Here is an 18994-nt window from a genome sequence, read left to right on the forward strand (position 1 = left end):
TACAGTAGAGTTAACTTTGTAATATTAATTACACACTGCAACCTTTTTCTTTCGTTTGATTTATTTCTCAGATGAAGTATTGTTATTCATGTTTATCAAAACAATATATATAAATTTATTTATAATTATGGAACACATAACAACAAGAAAAAGTGCCTGTGTTACTATCAAAGTATAATGTTAATACTCTTTTTGTTTATTACTGAATGGTTTATAAAATTTTATAAGCCTTTATATCGCACAATTCACATAACATGCATTAAGTAGATTATTTGGAGTACAACATGTATTTTGTTGTAAACGAAATTCCAAGGAATGATAATTTCATGTCAAAGCGTGTTTATTTTCATGATACATCTTTCAAGCATTAGTGTAACAGTACAATAACGAGTGATGAAGTATTGCTATGTTATCTTTTTATGCCTCGTTCTCAAACCAGCAACCTGAAATGTGATTTGACCTAATTTATATTTATTATAAAGCAGGTTATTATTTCTTGAATATCTCAACAGCTAGATTTCTACTTGGATTCCATGAATAAACAAAAGTTTTACCATCTCGTTACCCCTACTTTGACCGCCCATAAAGATCAGTAAATTATGTTTCCTTATTTCAGACGACCCGTGTCATACAAATTATATTGGTACTTTTGCATTTGCTAAACCAATACAATGATACATCTCCAACAAGGGTGCAACTCTAACAGGCAACTTTGTATTCCGTTGACCCACGGAATAATGCAGTTTATTTCCGGTACACGTGTAAGTTTCGTGTAAATTTAGCTTTTTTATGATAAATATTTTGTTGTTTACAATTGGTTTTTTTTCGTTTCTCTGATTGGTCATATTGTTGTCAGTTTGTCATCAAATTTATTCTGTGATTGTCCATTTTATATCTTTTACCACTTTTGCAACGATTTCGAAGAAATTCAAGTTTCATAACAATCCGCGAAGGTTCAAAAATGTATCATGTAAAAAAAACATAATCCAGTTCTGTATTTAAATGTTAATTTTATTCTATCATCACTGTATTGGATACATAACCTTCATAAATGTCGTTACAAACAACAGTGTATTGCTAGGTCTTCCAGGTGATGTACATCCCTTTTTCTTGAAAGGGTCAACTTTTTCAGCAACAGTTTTTGTGAAACTACATATTCTAAAACTGTCGTGAATCAAATGGGGATACTCAAAAATATCAAATATATTTTAGAGTGCATACAACCTATTGCTCTTTCATTTTTAATAGTATTAACACATTTGACTTTCTATACTTTGCACAAGTATTCCCCATTCCAAACTAAAAGAAAAATTGAAAAAGTTGGAGCTGCTTTGTTTCATAAAGTAGAAAGGCCAACGTAGATATAAGTTTTTTGTCTTCGGAAAGGATCAATACTTTCAAACATTTTGACACTTAAAATAGTATTCATTGATATTGAGGACAATACTTATTCAATCGTTTATTTAACGTGCCAGTCATATTTTTCCTTTAAACACTGTCGCCAGTTTTGGTAGTGGTCTTTTGTGATGTTAGTAGCGAACCAGTAAGTCATTATTTATTTTCATTTGGATTTATTTTTAATTTTTGTTAGTTTGTTTTAATGAATAAATACATGTATATTGTTAATTGTTTCATTGCGTTTAACAACTGTATGGAAATTGTCAAAATTTATGAACATGTTACGTATGATACATTTTTCCATTTCTTGTGAGTAGGATACACTTTAACATGTCTAGTGAGCAGGATACCTATTGCCATGTCCTGTGAGCGGGATACATATTACCATGTCTTGTGAGCAGGATACATATTGCGATGTCTTGTCAGCAAGTAACATATTGCCATGTCTTGTCAGCAGGATACATATTGACAAGTCTTGTCAGCAGGATACATATTACCATGTTTTGTCAGCAGGGAACACTTTTTCATGTCTTGTGAGCAGGATACACTTTTACATGTCTATTGAGCAGGATACATATTGCCATTTCTTGTGAGCAGGATACATATTGCCATGTCTTGTGAGAGGGGTACACTTTGACATATCTAGTGAGCAAGATACATATTGCCAAGTTTTGTAGTCAGGGTACATATTGACATGTCTTATGAGCAGGATACACTTTTTCATGTCTTTAGAGTAGGATACATATTGCCATGGCTTGTGAGCAGGATACATATTGACATGTCTTGTGAGCAGGATACACTTTTTCATGTCTTTAGAGTAGGATACACTTTTACATGTCTTGTAGGCAGGATACATATTGCCATGTCTTGTGAGCAGGACACATATTGCCATGTCTTTTGAGCAGAATACATATTGCAAATCCTGTCGGCAGGATACATATTGCAAATCCTGTCGTCAGGATACATATTGCCATGTCTTGTGAGCAGGATACACTTTATTATGTTTTGAGTAGAATACACTTTTACATGTCTAGTGAATAGGATACATATTCACATGTCTTCTGAGCTGCATACAGATTGCAATGTCTTGTTGGCGGGACACATATTGACATGTCTATGTTAGCTGCATATATATTGCCATGTCTTGTGAATGGATACATTTTGACATGTCTTGCGAAAGGGATACATATTGACATGTCTTGTGAGAGTGATGCATATCACCATGTCTTTTGATCGGGATATATATTGACATTTTATATAGATTAGACCGTTGGTTTTCCCGTTTGAATGGTTTTACACTAGTAATTTTGGGGCCCTTTATAGCTTGTTGTTCGGTGTGAGCCAAGGCTCCGTGTTGAAGGCCGTACTTTAACCTATAATGGTTTAATTTTTAAATTGTTATTTGGATGGAGAGTTGTCTCATTGGCACTCACACCACATCTTCCTATATCTATGTCTTGTGATCGGGATATATATTGACATGTCTTGTGATCGGGATATATATTGACATGTCTTGTGATCGGGATATATATTGACATGTCTTGTGATCGGGATATATATTGACATGTCTTGTGATCGGGATATATATTGACATGTCTTGTGATCGGGATATATATTGACATGTCTTGTGATCGGGATATATATTGCTATGTCTTGTGATCGGGATATATATTGACATGTCTTGTGATCGGGATATATATTGACATGTCTTGTGATCGGGATATATATTGACATGTCTTGTGATCGGGATATATATTGACATGTCTTGTGATCGGGATATATATTGACATGTCTTGTGATTGGGAAACCTATTTACTTGTCTTGTGAACAGGACACATATTGACATGTCTTGTGAGCGGGATGCATATTGACATGTTTTTTCATCGAGATACATTTTGACATGTCTTGTGAGCGCGATACATATTGACATGCCTTGTGAGCGTTATACATATTGACATATCTTGTGAGAGGTATACCTATTGAAATGTATTTTGATTGGGATACCTATTGACATGTCGTGTGAGCTGAATACATATGAACATGTCTTTTCTGACAGTGTATATACATGTTTATAACACGTCGTATACAATTTTCGACCAGATGATCGAATGTCTGGTATAGCTCTTGTTCTATTTTTTTTTTTTTAGACATTATGAATAAACTACAATGTTTCCCAATAATGTCTGTTTGTTTTCCTCATTCATTGTTGTCAATATAAAAGGAATGATATGCGACTGATCAGCTACTTGTAAACCAGGTTTAATCCACCAGTAAATGTGGTAACTAGTGAGGATTATGACAGTTGTTAGCGATTTGTTAGATGTGGTTGAGCTTTTTTTTTTTGTCATTTTATAAAGGACTTTCCGTTTTGAATTTCCCTTGGAGTTAAATAATTTATTATTTGGTGACCATGTTGAAGTCAGCTGATCGAAAATATGTTTCTCATCTCGAAACTACAATCCTGGACTATTTTCCGAATGTGACTACCAAATTAGACTAATTTGTAAAATCATCTAGTTTGTATTAACATAAGAAACACGACGGATACCACATGTGGATCAGGATTTGCTTGCTCTTCCTCCGCACCTGCTTCAACCTTTGAGCGAGTTTAGTGTTGCTCCGTCATTAGCTTTCTGTGTTGTGATTTGTGTACTTTTGTACCTTTGCGTCTCTTTGATTGCAAACCATTAAAGATTATAGATATAGATAGATGTGGTATGAGTGCCAACGAGACAGCATCTCCATTAATTTATGAAAGTTAGCCATTATGGGTCAAGATTCGGTCTTTAACACGGAGCCTTTGCTCACAATTGAAACCAAGCTATAAAGTCTAAAAAAAAACCTAGTGTAAAACCATTCAAACAGGAACAGCAACGGTCTAATCTATATAAAAAAAACACCAAGAAACGAGAAACACTTATGAACCACATCAACAACAACAACTACTGAACCAACAGATTCCTGACTTATGACATGTATGACAGGTGAAAATAATTGCAACATGTTCAAATTTTTTAATGGTGCTTAAACTTCACTCTTATTTTAAAAGTGTGATATAATAACGTAGAAAGACACACTATAAAACATCAATTGAAATGGCTAAACTCAATCAAAAGATGTAGTAACACAAATGAACAAACACTAAACGGATAATGTTTACCTACGAATCAATGTAAATACAAAGTTTTAAAAATCTACATTTATAAGTAAAATACCAAAAGTAAGGAAAAATTATACTTTCTAAAGATTGATATAGAAATTATATTTTAAGCATGAAAAATGTTAACGTATTATTCCATGGAGGTTTGACACAGTCTTTGTTTACTGAAAACTTAACCTTGGACTATCACAGGGTTTAGTGCAAGGACTATCACAGGAATTACTGCAAGGACTATCACAGGGTTTACTGCAAGGACTATCACAGGGTTTACTGCAAGGACTATCACAGGGTTTACTGCAAGGACTATCACAGGGTTTACTGCAAGGACTATCACAGGGTTTACTGCAAGGACTATAACAGGGTTTACTGCAAGGACTATCACAGGGTTTACTGCAAGGACTATCACAGGGTTTACTGCAAGGACTATCACAGGGTTTACTGCAAGGACTATCACAGGGTTTACTGCAAGGACTATAACAGGGTTTACTGCAAGGACTATCACAGGGTTTACTGCAAGGACTATCACAGGGTTTACTGCAAAACAAATATAACGCACATTTATCAGTAAAATGCTATCATTTTTTAGAATACAGTATTGTGTACCTAACAAAATATTCTCAAGAAGGAACTTCAAATATTCGAATTAGCCACTGAGCAAATTATCACTTCCTTTCAGCGATGGTTACATTTGCATACACCTGTTGTAAAAATTTTTGCACCAGTCTATTGATTTACATGTATGCATGTAGTTTTACATGAAAACCGATGAACATTATGCAACATAAAAATTTATTTATGAATATTGAACACAATACTTGTTTAATCAGTTCGATAACTTGTGAATATAAATACTGAGTACCAGTCATATGTTCTCTAACATTATTTTATAACAATGTGGTCAGTTTTGGTAGTGGTCTTCTGTGTTATTGGAGGTGTACAAGTAAGTAACCTTATTTTATAACAATGTGGTCAGTTTTGGTAGTGGTCTTCTGTGTTATTGGAGGTGTACAAGTAAGTTACCTTATTTTATAACAATGTGGTCAGTTTTGGTAGTGGTGTTTTGTGTTATTGACAGTGGACAAGTAGGTCATTGTTTAATTGCATTTGGGTTCAATATTGTTTTTTGTAGAAATAGGAAGATGTGGTGTAGTTTGTTTTAGTAAAAAAAAATTTCGTTATTCTTACAAGTTTCATCCTTTTCCTAAACTGTTGATTTTTTCATCAACGTGTGATTTTCTTTATCAGTTATCTATTAGTAAAAATTCGAACATAACGTCAATTTCTGGTATTTCTCGGAATTTTATTTTGTGACGTCATTTAAAAAGGCGACCGTATCTCATGACGTCATAAAGAAAGAGCACAAAAATGATAATCTTATTTCTTTTCTTAGTTAATTAAAAAATGATATCAATCTTATCATTGCTGTTAATTACCAAAACTATAATCTGTAAATATAAAAGGCAGGACAGGATTTACAAGAAGGCTTCTATTACAATAGATAATAGGGAGGTTGCCATTGTGCTCCAGGGATATGGTAAATAATATTTTCCTGACTATAACATCTATAAAAACTTTGAGCATTTTTTTTTTTTATAAAATGAAAGATTCAGATTAGTCCTTAGTTAACATATTTGCAACAAATAAGTTTGTATCTATTTTGCACTATTACCGAACAAACTGCAATTAATATGTTCGAACAAAATAATGATAATTACTTTTTTTTCTCAACACTTGAAAATCAAGAAAAATGTTTTTACATGTGAAACTATGTTATAGAGCATACGATGATTTACAATTTCTAGATGCCGATATTACGAACTTTCTCTTTAATTTATGAACGACAAAAATTAAAAATCACAACATTACTGTGAACTCCGAGGAATGTTTAAAACGGAAAGTCCCTTATTTAACATTTTATAATTTTATGTCTTTTTATGTGATATGGTGCATGTATAATTAAAATGTCAAAAAAAGTACATATATCCTATAAACCGTTCTTGTTTTCGGAATAAAGTCTTTTTATAATCAAATGAATAAATCAAAAGCCGAAAAACATAAAACGAATCGATAACAACTTTTACATTCCTGACAAATACTGTCCACTTATAGATTGCCTTATGACTTATGTTGACGATTGTTCATTCGTTTTAGATGTTGTGTATAAATATAGCGATATATGGAATAGTATATCATATATATATATTATAATCTGCATATCTGATTTCATGTGTTGTAGGCGACCATTCAAGATTGTCGTTTACCAAAACAATCAGGATCATGTAAAGCAAGTTTTCTAAGATATTATTTCGATGTGTATTCAAAACAATGCAAAACATTTAGGTATGGTGGTTGTGGCGGCAATAGGAACAATTTCAGGACTTTGAAGGAATGTCAAGAGAAATGTATGGCTAAACCAAGTAAGTATTATCGTTTGTCTATCATCCTTAAAATTTCAGCAAGCGAAATATAGGTATGCTCCCTTCAATTATGACACATCATGATAGATCCCTCAATTAAATTTTGGAAAAACGGAATACAAAATTAGCAGAAATAAACAAATGTCAATTAAACATCAAACCAACTTCCATGAAAACAGTAGACTAACTTAATAAATAATCTTATTAAGATCAATTGTTTACTGTAAAATTCTGCCATTGTTGATCAACACAAATTGAGAATGGAAATTTGGAATTCGCAAATACTCTCATCAAAGAAACCTGCATTGAATTTTTTGTAAATGCGCCACACGGGCCATTTCGTCTACAAAAGACGCTCAAACAGAAAAAGTTGAAAATGCCAAATAAAGAACGAAGTTGAAGAGCATTGAGAACAAAAAATTCCTAAACGTTATGTCAAATACAGCTATGGTAATCTATTCCTGGGGTAGAAAAGCATTAGTATTTCTGCATGTCAGAGTAAAGTACACAGTCAATTTATAATACGGCTATATCAATGATAATCCATGTTAACACAATAGTGGTAAACGTTTTTTCATTAGACCGTTGGTTTTTACTTTTTGGAACCCATTATAGCTTGCTGTACTTTGTGAGGCTGAAAGGCTCCCCCCCCCCCCCCCCCCCCGTTAAAGGCTTAACTTTGATCTGTAATGGTTTACATTTTATTAATTCTTACTAGGATGGAGAGTTGTCTCAATATCACTTACACTGTGTATCATGTTACATCACATCTTTTGTCTAGTATACATCACTTAATTTGTTACATATAAATTAATGCGATTTTTATGTTATAGAGTTCTGTCTTCTTTGTTGTGGACCTCCACCATGTTGTAATACATGTGATCGTAAGTAGAGATGTACTCAGCTTCATATTTTGTATACAATGTGTGCGATGAGTCAATTGTTAGTTTCGTTTATGAGTATTTTGTATTCATCACAACCAGTTATAAATAACGCATCATAGATACCAGGATTGAAATTTTACATTTGCAACAGACGCGAGATTGGTCTACAATTAACTCATCACTGACGTTCGAATAAAAAAAGTAGAAAAAGTCAAATAAAGTAAGAAGCAGAAGAGCATAGAGTTTAAATCTAGGCTTATTTTTGTTAAAATATTTTTATATTAATAATATTTTCTTTTTGTATATGCGAAGGATCATTTTAGTTATATAAATTTTATTCCGCGAGCCTAAATATAGATTTTCCTAGGCAAAAACAATGACGGGGAGAAAATGACGTAATGCACATTTATTTTCTTGTTTTCGGTGTATTTTTTCTCTTCTTTTGTTTTTGATGTATTTCACTAGTAAACTTTCTTGAATATTTCAACTAGCGAAAACTAGCAACTGCAAAAGAAGATGATATATTTAGTATTAAAACAGTGACCAGTTTGATATGTATCATGAGCAACTGTTTTGTGAATTGTTTGCTTTTTTTAGATGTGGTAACCTAATCTCAACATTATTTTTGATAAATTCTCGATGCAAATACTATTTTTATATGGTTACACCAATGCGCACGTACACATGATTCTTGACCGTTGCAATTTTGTCCAATAAATTTACAAAATTCAAAATTATGAAAACCTAAAAGTAAGGAAGGTCACAATAATCGTAATTTGAGGATTCACAAAACTAGCTGGTAGTTCTTGTAAGCGAATTTAGTCTACCGAAATGCATTTTTCAACTTATGTCTAGATTACAGTATATACTTTTACGACTTTTCCACAGTTAAGGTAAACGTTCTTTTTAATCTGTTGAAGAATTCACGAAGCCTGGATTTTGTCCACTTGTACAACCGGGTTCTTTTGGTACTTGTGTTGAAGAATGCAGTGGTGACGAAGGTTGTCCGGGTGATAAAAAATGTTGTTCAAACGGTTGTGGACATGTCTGTGAAGCTCCAACTGGCGGAACCAAATCCTAAATAAATAATTAGTGTATGTATTATATTAATTTGATCTGCTCGTTATCAGAAAAAAAAATCACAAAAATGGAAAATTTGTTAGGATATGTTCAAAAAAAAAACCATCCTTATTACGTTTGGTAAACAACGCCTTGTTCTAATTAGCACATAATATATTTGACAAATGCGTACAAACTTGCTGTTATTTTCATTATTGCCCTACTAAAATATATACATTTTAGATGCTTACATAAATTACTATTATATACTATTATGCAATCAACATATATTCATCCTGTCGCCGCGATATAGCATGTTTGTGCCAATGAGGCTTAAAGCAACCAACGATCAATCAATATATTCATCCTGCAATTGTTTTTAAATTTATTAGATATGAAAATTTAAGGTATATACTTCAAGGTGAAGAAACGGGAACAGCCAAAGTTTTCTGAAAAAATTTTGTACGCTTCGACCTAAAACAAATTGAATTTTTTCAGATAATGTTTACACATTCTAAAATTAGCACGGAGCATGGCATGTAGAAATTATTTCTCAATTCAGATTTTTAAATAAAACACGTTTGAATATTGTATCAAGCTGCCAAATCGGAAAACACCACCTTACATTGTTGTTTGGGCATGGTCCTAATCGTCAATTGTGTCCTAGGCGATGTTGGTGTGTGCTGTCGATGAAGTACTAACTAGTTACTTAAATAATTAAATGATTTTAATAAAACGAGTGTTGTTTCTTCATCAGAAACAGAAAAGAATGAAGGTGGCTACCAACAGCAAACTTGACTTGGACAGTGCACAAATCACAAGTGACGGATTTATATTGGAATGTTCTGGCGAACCAACTGTGCCCCTCTTCTTTTTCGACTTCTTGATTAACTCTTATGAGACTGATTTCATACTGGAACTTTATTTTCCGCTATATAGATGATGTAATCTCCATAAATAATAAAAAATTGGTGACTATGTTGAACGCATCTATCCCCTCGAACTACATATAATGTTTACAAACGATGCAGTTAAATCTGTCTCATACCTTGACTTACATCTGGAAATTGGCAATGAGGGTCGGTTGAGGTGTTTGGGCGTTTGATTTTGCCATTTGAATTTTCCTCGGAGTGCAGTATTTTTGTGATGTAACGGTTTTTTTAAAACATTTACGATAAAAGAATTGAATTAAGCTTCACAATTTTTTACTTTCCATTTCTATGTAGCAAACTTTTAGCAGCGCCTGCTTACGGAATATATATCTTACAATTGATACGATATCCCCGTGCATTTGATTTCATATCAGGATTTCCTTGATCCTGGCTTGCTGCTCACAAGAAATCTTTTAAACCGTGTGTTCCAAATGGTGGAAATCATTCCTTTGTAAATTTTACGGAAGCCATCACGAATTGTCTAACCATTATGGAATTTCCGTTTCACAGGTGATAGCTGATATCTTTCTTTTATCGTAACAACAATGCTGTTCACTTTTCACGAATATACCCTACCAAACAGCAAGCTATTAAGGACTTCAAAATGACTAGTGTAAAACCATTCATAAAGTAAAACCAACGGACAAAATTACACAAAAACAAACGAGAAACGAAAAACACTCATGCACTAAATCAACAAACGACAATCACTGAACATCTTTTTCCTCTTAGTCATGACGTCATCAGTTTATTTTCGATTTATGACTTTGAATGACCCTCTGGTATTTTTCACCACTTTTTTCTAGCATATTCTCAACCTTCTACAGTGCATTTTGTTATATCCTAACCATAGTAAATTCAATCCGAATGTTTATAGCCTTCAAAGCTTAAAAGACCTGTAAAGACTAGCACTGATAATTATAAAAAATGTATTATTAAACACTGGGTGATCATCCATTTTTGCATCAATGCAGCAATTTTCTAAAAAGAACTGTTATCTAAAGTGAACCTTATCTAGACTCGTCTACGAGGGAAAACAGTTTTAATAATCTCCTATTCACGCAATTGGTTCTAACGCTCTAACATATTGATATATCAGTGACTTTAATGTCCGTCGTTTTGTACTTTAAAATCATAATAAAGTTGTGATAGAAGCATTTGGTTGGCTTAGATCGCATTGTAGCAAACACGATCGTCTGTTATAAACAATTGTACCAAATTCATAATCGGCCTAAATCAGATTATGCATTCGAACGTAAATGGAGACGATAACCAAAAAGTAAAGTCACAAAATTACTGAACTCCGAGGAAAATGCAAAAGGGAAAGTCCCTAATCAAATGCCAAAACAAAAGCTCAAATTCATCAAACGAACGGATAAATACTGTTATGTTTTTTGACTTGACACACACATTTCTTATGTAGAAATATGTGGATTAAACCTGGTTTTATAGTCAACATTACCTTCCATGATCCGATGAGAGTTTAAGCGATTTCATATAACTTGTCATACATATTCTCTGACCACAATGGTCAGAGGTGAGGTAAACGACAAGCGATCAATCATTGTGAAGTTCCCTGTTAAATTGATTTTGATTCGCGTACGGTCACTTATTTTAAACATATCAGAAAAATAAATTAGTAAGTTTTATCAATTTTCAGACCATACCACAGCCGTTAGTTCTATTTTGATCTTGACATTTCTCTCACAGTTAACTCAGTTCAGTTCAGTATCTTTTTAAACATTCAAATTAAGATTTATTTGATCAGGTAAAATATCAACTCCTCATCAGGCATAGACAGACCACATTTGACTGCGAGCGAAGCATCTTAACTGAAATGTTTTGCTCTACAACTTGACTGAAAGGCTGAAAATAAGTGACTTTCCGATATGACGTTTCCTTGGAGTTCGGTATCTTTGTTATTTTACTTTATAAGAGCTATTCATATCAACATGTGTTTACTACATGTTGTTGAACTTGAAATAGTATATTAACCCTTACGTAATTCAAAACTAAATGTGGTTACCCTATTTAATTTATGGTGGTGATGTTATTTGTCTAATTCATGTTTTATATAAAATGTCATCAATCATGGCGTAAACAAACACGGATCTTAATGTCAATGTTGAAAACATCTTTCATGAATATTTAACACAAAGGCGTTAACATTATTTTACCTGTCAATATAAAGATAAGACGATCTCCCGTTTTTTTTTTTGTCTCACCATACGCATAATAATGTGGCTAATTTGGATATTAATCGTTTGTGTTATTGGTAGCGTTAATTGTAATGGTAAGTCTTATGGGTCATAATATTACAGAATAATTCAGTTTATGAATACTCTAAAAATCAGCTTAACAATGTTAAATCTTCGCCGGGATTCAATCTTTGGTAGGCAACACTGCCTGTACTGTGTCCATTTCTCTTGAACTCTAGGCAACCTAGGCTTAACTTAATAATTCAGATTTCAGTGGACTGGTGGTAACACACGACATGATATATAACGCATGCAGATGTAATTGATTGCAGATTAGCCAAATATCGATAGTGAAGAATCCTAAGATAAAGTTAAAGATATATATAATGTTGGCACCCTTTTTATCTTGCTGTTCGGTGTAAGACCGTACTTTGGCCTACAATGATTTACTTTATAAATTGTGACTTAGCTGTTTTATTGGATTGTTGTCATTCTCAATAAATGAAATTTATTATTGAAATCAAATATCTTAAAGGAGTCCGTCAAAAATAAATAACTTCTTGTTTATTCTTTCAACAGTGTGTCAAAAAGGAAGACCAAACGGTCAGTGTGGACTAGGACCGGGTGGTGCATCTTGCCAATGGGGATATTATTGTCGGAACTCAGTGTGCTGCCAGATTCGTAAGTAGTCAAAGGGAAGTTACTCGATACCAAACATTGTTTAGGGGATAGAGATTCAGTAGTAGTACCTGTGCATGTTTGATACTTGTTTGGTTTTATAAATATTTCGATATGAACGTCACTGATGAGTCTTATGTAGACGAAACTCGCGTCTGGCGTACTAAATTATAATCCTTGTATCTTTGATATTGATTAAGAATCTCTGTAACATATCTAGATACATATAATTGAACCAGCATCAGTGAGAATTGGACAGCTCACCCTCAGAGATTATGAAGAGAAGAAGGGGTTAATGATTGACTAATTTTGTATTTGATAGCTTGTAAATATGGCGATCCGCACCCTACTCGTACCTGTGGAATGGTTGTCGGATCAAACAATTGTCCGTATGGAACTAGTTGTATTGGAGGACCTGCTGATGAATACTTTGCCTGTTGTCCAAATAGAAAAAGAGGTAGTCCAAAATTTTAGTCAACATTAAAGTTCGGGACATACACATTTTGAAAATATCCGTCTCAATCCTATTTTTACCTTTGCAAAAAAGAAATGAACGTGAACGTCCCACTCAAGGATATAATTGCGTTCGAAACATCAATTATTAGGATGTAAAAAGTTGAATCTCAAAAGTACTGAACTCCGAGGGAAATTCAAAATGGATAGTCCCCAATTAAATGATATCACATCAAATAAACGAACAACAACTGTCATATTCCTAACTTGGAATAGACATTCTCAAATGTAAAAAATGGGAGATATATATAGTTTTACGCTTATATTTTGACATATTAGTGTGTACATGTTTAAGATGTTTTATAATATGCTAAACATCAAATTGCACTTTTAACATTATTTTGAATAAATTAATATAAACCTATAACAGTTGACGTAATTTTATTTCACAGCTGGCTAATCCAACTCAATAATCGGCTACATTGGAATGTCAAAAGTGCATCATGATGTCAGAAGAAAAGAACAAGAATGCATGGTTGTTATAATAGATTCGAAGAGCTTGTTAACTGACTGTTTTATATACAAAATGTATTATGTCTTAATAAAGTATATTTTCAATTATGCACCTACCTGATAGCACTTGGTTATATTTCCGTATAAATTTATGTAATGTAATTTATGGGGATTCATCTCCAAGAAGATAAGCATTACTCTTTAAGAAAAAAATGCTTTTTTACTTCTAGTGTTTAAATATTATGATGCATGGGTTCGAAGACAGTCTGTCAGCATGTATGTGTAATTTAACGCATATCACCAGCCCAGTAGTTAGCAATTCGGTGGACATGAATAGCAATTATATGGTCATCTTTGTAAATCCACTGTTTGCAAACGTGTGCATTATTCAAAATACTAATGCTTATCTTATCCCAGGCATAAATTAATCGTATTTAGCATAACGTTTTGGAATTTTTGGTTCTCAATGCTCTTCAATTTTGTACTTGTTTTGGCTTTCTCTAACTATTTTGATATAAGACACATTTAGGACACGTTGTATACGCCTCAAGTTCATTCGACTGTTTATTTGACGTATGCGGGGCGTGTTTGTAACAAACACCCAATAACTTCACTTCCAAGAAACACCATAAGCACGAATAATCATCCGAGATACGACGGTGCCCCGTATCAAATACGTTCAAGGAACGTTTTTACTTCGTATGCATTTTTTTGTACATTAGACAAATGCTAGACAAAATACAACTTGAACGCACGATATTATTATGTACGCTTCTCGTACACCATAAACACGTGTAAAGCTGGTTGTGCACACGATATTAATATGATTGGCAAGTTGAATGCGTCCAAAAGCACTAACGTCTTGGCAGCTTGTACTGTTTTGATCACGTCAGGCGTACGTTGGCGCTATACCTTGATATGTGACACAATGTATAATGTAGACGAAACGCATGTCTAGCGTATTAAATAATAAGCTTGATACCTTTGAAAACTACTTACGTCATTAATCACAAATTGTTTTATGAAACGTTAGATATGTATTGTAAAGTTTGATTGGTAATCAATTTGTGATAGAAAAGAGGTAATACAATTGAGAATGGAAACGAGAAAAGGAAATATATTGAAATTATAAACACGAAAACAGACTTATGTATGAATGAGACAGGTATACTTTAATTCAAGGAAAACATATATGAAGAAACAAGAATACCTATGAACAGAGAAATTAGGTAACATAATTATGTCCGAACAAGGATATATAACTGCGGGTGACCATAATGGTATATGCTTGGAATAATTAGGAAAAATATACTGACCGACTGACACTGATTTAATGCAAACATGTAAACACATATCCCAAACACATATAATCCAATAGACAAATGAAGGAACAAGCAATGAGAGAGATGCACCGAAACAAATGGAAATACATAATACATAGACAGACGCACATAAGTCAGTAAATAGCAAAACTCGCATGTTTACAAAAAGAATGAACTGAAACGTTCACAGCATTTTCAAGTGCACACTAACTTTAGTTTGCATGTGTTTATTAAACTAAAAATCAGAATCGAATATGTTTTATTTTTTTATTTTGACGATAAATGTTTACTGTCCCTTGACAATCTGTTTTTAATTCATAACGATATATGTTCATCTTTTTGTTCAACCCGAGACAATGATAAAACTTACCATTAAACAACAATAAAATCAAAACAATAACGTAAACATTTGCATGTCACTTACGGTGTTGATGTATAATGTAATGTAATCCTGTATGAAATATGTCAGCACATAAAAGTTGTGGTTTCATAGAGGACATCCTGCAAGAATATGAATGTGTTGTCCACGAAAAGTATAAACCATAATGAATAATTTGCAAATGTGTTATTATTGTAGCAGTACTTTTAAATGCTCTCCAACTTCGTACTTTATTTGGCCTTTTTCACTTTTTTAATTCGACCGTCACTGATGAGTCTTTTGAAGACGACACGCGTGTCTGGCATAAATAGAAAATTTCAACCTTGGTATCTATGATGAGTTTTATATATGAACATTTGCATGAAACGCTAAACAGACAGTGCTATACATGCAGAATACAGACCCAGCAATGTATACCCTACACACGACAAACGTTCATTTCGTCTACAAAATGATCATCAGTTACGCTCGAATAATTATAGAAGATCTAATCGAAGAATTCAAATACTATCGATATGCTCTTGAAAACCACGTTTATTTCACATGTGAAGTTATAGGTTTTTATTTAACTGGGAAATCAATGTAATTCATTGCAACTAATGTAATAAAAATATTTAAAATCAAAATAAAGTAGACTTTGATCTACAATTGTTGACCTTTTACTTGTTTTGACTTTGATAGAAAATTGTCTCATTGGCACTCATACCACATTTTTTTATATCTATATACGTACAAGAGATGACATAAAAATGTAAATTGTGTAATATCCTTACCATGAATTCATGTATTTTGAAAGTAGGGATTCTAAGATTCTTATGGTCGTCTTGGTTTGTTAGAATGCTGGACGCTAAATATTGACACTAGCGGCTAGATCAATATATGCATAATTTTATTACATCTACTCTCGCAATTTGTTTCGTTATCATTTTTTTCTATGTTCCATATTCACTAAATTGTTTCTATAACTTTACTTCATAGCATCACACATTATGTGAATAAAAACATTTCATATTCAGTAAAATATTTGTGAAATTGCAATATGTTTGTAGGAAAGGGAGATAATCGTTTTTGGTTTCAAAGAGTCTTTATTCAAAAGAATAGTATTTTAGGTTATCTCCCCAAGGAAACTTATCTGTTATCAATAGCATATTGTTATTTCACACATATTTTACTGAATATATGATGTATTATTTTAAATGATATATGATTTTTTTAAATATAAAATCCTTTTCGAAAGAAAAACTATATAAAAAACATTTTTTTAGCAATTCAAAATAAAACAGTTGACCTTTAGTATGGTAATGGCTATAATATAACTATACAGATTGATGGACAGATTTAGTAACTACATCAGTACAGTGGAGTTAAAGTCTTATAGGATTGTAAGTATGATTTATTTTGTCACGTAGCACTTTCACATTTTGACTGAAAAATTTGTTCAAATTTTTGACCAATTGAACAATTTGGTTTAATAAAACAAATTGCAATTTGGTCAAAATTTTGAATGGGTTGCAATTGGTGGATGGCAACACTATCAGTCAAGGTACTGTAATAGTTTTTCATTTACAATAAGAGTACATTATTAACATGCAATACAATGTAACTCGTTTCTTTAATACATCAATCAATTGTTAACACACATATTATTCATTACTAGTAATACTAACATCCTCATTTGAAATTAACATTTCTCTAATGTTTAACATATTGATATAATATTAAAATGATGTTACTTTTCCAGTCTAGATATAGACCAGCTGGATAATCTCCTTAGTTGGAATTTAAAGATTCATCGTGCTGCAGGACAAAGACATGACATCATTATAGATGATAAAACTCCTGTTTAGTGACACTTTTATCGACAGAGATACACTGTAAATCCTTAGCTTTTATATTTCTATGCTTGGAAGTTTTCTATCGAAATAAACAGAATGCAGCGCTTGATGTTCTTAGTTTGTTTTCCATGTAACATGTGAATTGGAATAAGATAAAAACGCGTGTAGTTGAGACTTGATAAGTGGGCACCCAAATGTTCATACTTGATAGTCAATGTGTCGTATTATATATTATATAAATTACACATAGTTGAGAGGGTGATAGAGAAGTTTCATACCCAGAGAAAACATTGTCAATCGGGCTGCAGCTAATTGACAATTCTCTTCCGAGGGGAACCGTCATTGAAGAGCAACAACTCCAATAAGAAGGGGGTTTGCGATTTCGGCTTATTTGTAGATCTTCTGTAGCTGATTAGTGTTTTCTAAATTAAGTTTCTATTAAAATATTTGAAATTTCCAGAGATAAGACAATTACAGTCGTCATTAAAAGGTAGAAAGCCAAATAAAGGGTTGAAAGAAAATACATAATTATGTGGGAAGCTGAGATCAACTTATTTATCGTAAAGTGTTGTTTTCAACCGACCCTCATCGTCAATAATTATTTCTAGATTTAAGTCAAGATATGAACCAGACTGTATCTGTTGTATCCTCTATCATCTCAAGACCTATGGGATAGATGCGTTCTATATAGTCATTTATAAATGAATTATTATTTATAGAAATAATTAACCACTTAAAAAATGTGACAGTTCGTTGAGTTCCATATCACACCGTTATAATTCGAACAAACTACTTATACCGTATCAAACTTTAAACTTAACAAATATGTTGTCAATCAAAAACAAATCAAATATCTTGATGATGCCAGTTTCAGAGAATGTTTGCTTGAATCATAGCGATTTATCCCTATGAAAAGATACTTAGCTATATGCGTTGGTCTTTCTTTTTTATGAAACAAAGCAAGATCATTGTGAACAAAGAATGTATATGCAATATTACATAAAGCGATATGTTTAATGCTTAATTGCATTTTGGTTTTATTCGGACATGACAAACGTTTAATCCCGCTGCAAATGTTTGCACCTGTCCTAAGTCAGGAATCTGATGTACAGTAGTTGTCGTTTGTTTATGTAATATATACGTGTTTCTCGTTTCTCGTTTTGTTTATATAGATTAGACCGTTGGTTTTCCCGTTTGAATGGTTTTACACTAGTAATTTTGGGGCCCGTTATAGCTTGTTGTTCGGTGTGAGCCAAGGCTCCGTGTTGAAGGCCGTACTTTAACCTATAATGGTTTAATTTAATTGTTATTTGGATGGAGAGTTGTCTCATTGGCACTCACACCACATCTTCCTATATCTATGTAAAAAAAAATTAAGGTGGTATGGGTGTCTTCCTCCTATCCATCTTGGATTGTAAAAAACAGAGAACCAAAGGTCAAGATTTTCTTATTTATCGTAAAGTGTTATTTGTCAAGTTTGCAAAATTTAATGCAAGAACACAGATATGTAATGTGAATTTACATTTAAAAGAATCAATTTATAAGAATATAACTTAAAAATATTAATATTTTTGCAAATAATGATTATTTTTAGTTGTTTAAAAAAAATGGCATTTTTTAAGGGGATGTAACTCAAAAACAGTGCATTTTCTGAAGGATTCTACATGGAATTTTCCTATTTTGTATTTTAGCTGGAAAAAACGTACTGTGACCCTATCTTTTCTTTTGATACTCTCAAAGCATTGTCTGAAAGCTATCTTTTTCTT

At 32.6% G+C, this 18994-nt stretch overlaps 2 protein-coding genes across 2 annotated transcripts; both read left to right on the forward strand.

The window, feature by feature from the left end:
• Positions 1 to 5402: 5402 nt before the first annotated feature.
• Positions 5403 to 8947, forward strand: LOC134719111 (chelonianin-like). Its single transcript, XM_063582079.1, has 4 exons — positions 5403 to 5569; positions 6795 to 6975; positions 7809 to 7859; positions 8780 to 8947. The coding sequence occupies exons 1-4, from the start codon at positions 5522 to 5524 to the stop codon at positions 8938 to 8940; spliced, it is 441 nt and encodes a 146-aa protein (XP_063438149.1). The 5' UTR covers positions 5403 to 5521; the 3' UTR covers positions 8941 to 8947.
• A 3081-nt stretch (positions 8948 to 12028) lies between these two features.
• LOC134719113 (uncharacterized) lies at positions 12029 to 13800 on the forward strand. The gene is made up of 4 exons (XM_063582084.1): positions 12029 to 12143; positions 12628 to 12729; positions 13049 to 13183; positions 13632 to 13800. The coding sequence occupies exons 1-4, from the start codon at positions 12089 to 12091 to the stop codon at positions 13637 to 13639; spliced, it is 300 nt and encodes a 99-aa protein (XP_063438154.1). The 5' UTR covers positions 12029 to 12088; the 3' UTR covers positions 13640 to 13800.
• The last annotated feature ends 5194 nt before the right edge of the window (positions 13801 to 18994 follow it).

The sequence above is a fragment of the Mytilus trossulus genome, chromosome 5 (genome assembly GCF_036588685.1).
Source record: "Mytilus trossulus isolate FHL-02 chromosome 5, PNRI_Mtr1.1.1.hap1, whole genome shotgun sequence".
Taxonomy (NCBI): Eukaryota; Metazoa; Mollusca; class Bivalvia; order Mytilida; family Mytilidae; genus Mytilus; species Mytilus trossulus.

Coding starts and splice junctions, on each gene's coding strand:
- LOC134719111 (XM_063582079.1), top strand. CDS start 5,522: ATGTGGTCAGTTTTGGTAGTGGTCTTCTGTGTTATTGGAGGTGTACAA. Junction 6,976..7,808: donor GAAATGTATGGCTAAACCAA/GTAAGTATTATC, acceptor TTTATGTTATAG/AGTTCTGTCTTCTTTGTTGT. Junction 7,860..8,779: donor ATGTTGTAATACATGTGATC/GTAAGTAGAGAT, acceptor AATCTGTTGAAG/AATTCACGAAGCCTGGATTT.
- LOC134719113 (XM_063582084.1), top strand. CDS start 12,089: ATGTGGCTAATTTGGATATTAATCGTTTGTGTTATTGGTAGCGTTAAT. Junction 12,144..12,627: donor TGGTAGCGTTAATTGTAATG/GTAAGTCTTATG, acceptor TTCTTTCAACAG/TGTGTCAAAAAGGAAGACCA. Junction 12,730..13,048: donor CTCAGTGTGCTGCCAGATTC/GTAAGTAGTCAA, acceptor TGTATTTGATAG/CTTGTAAATATGGCGATCCG.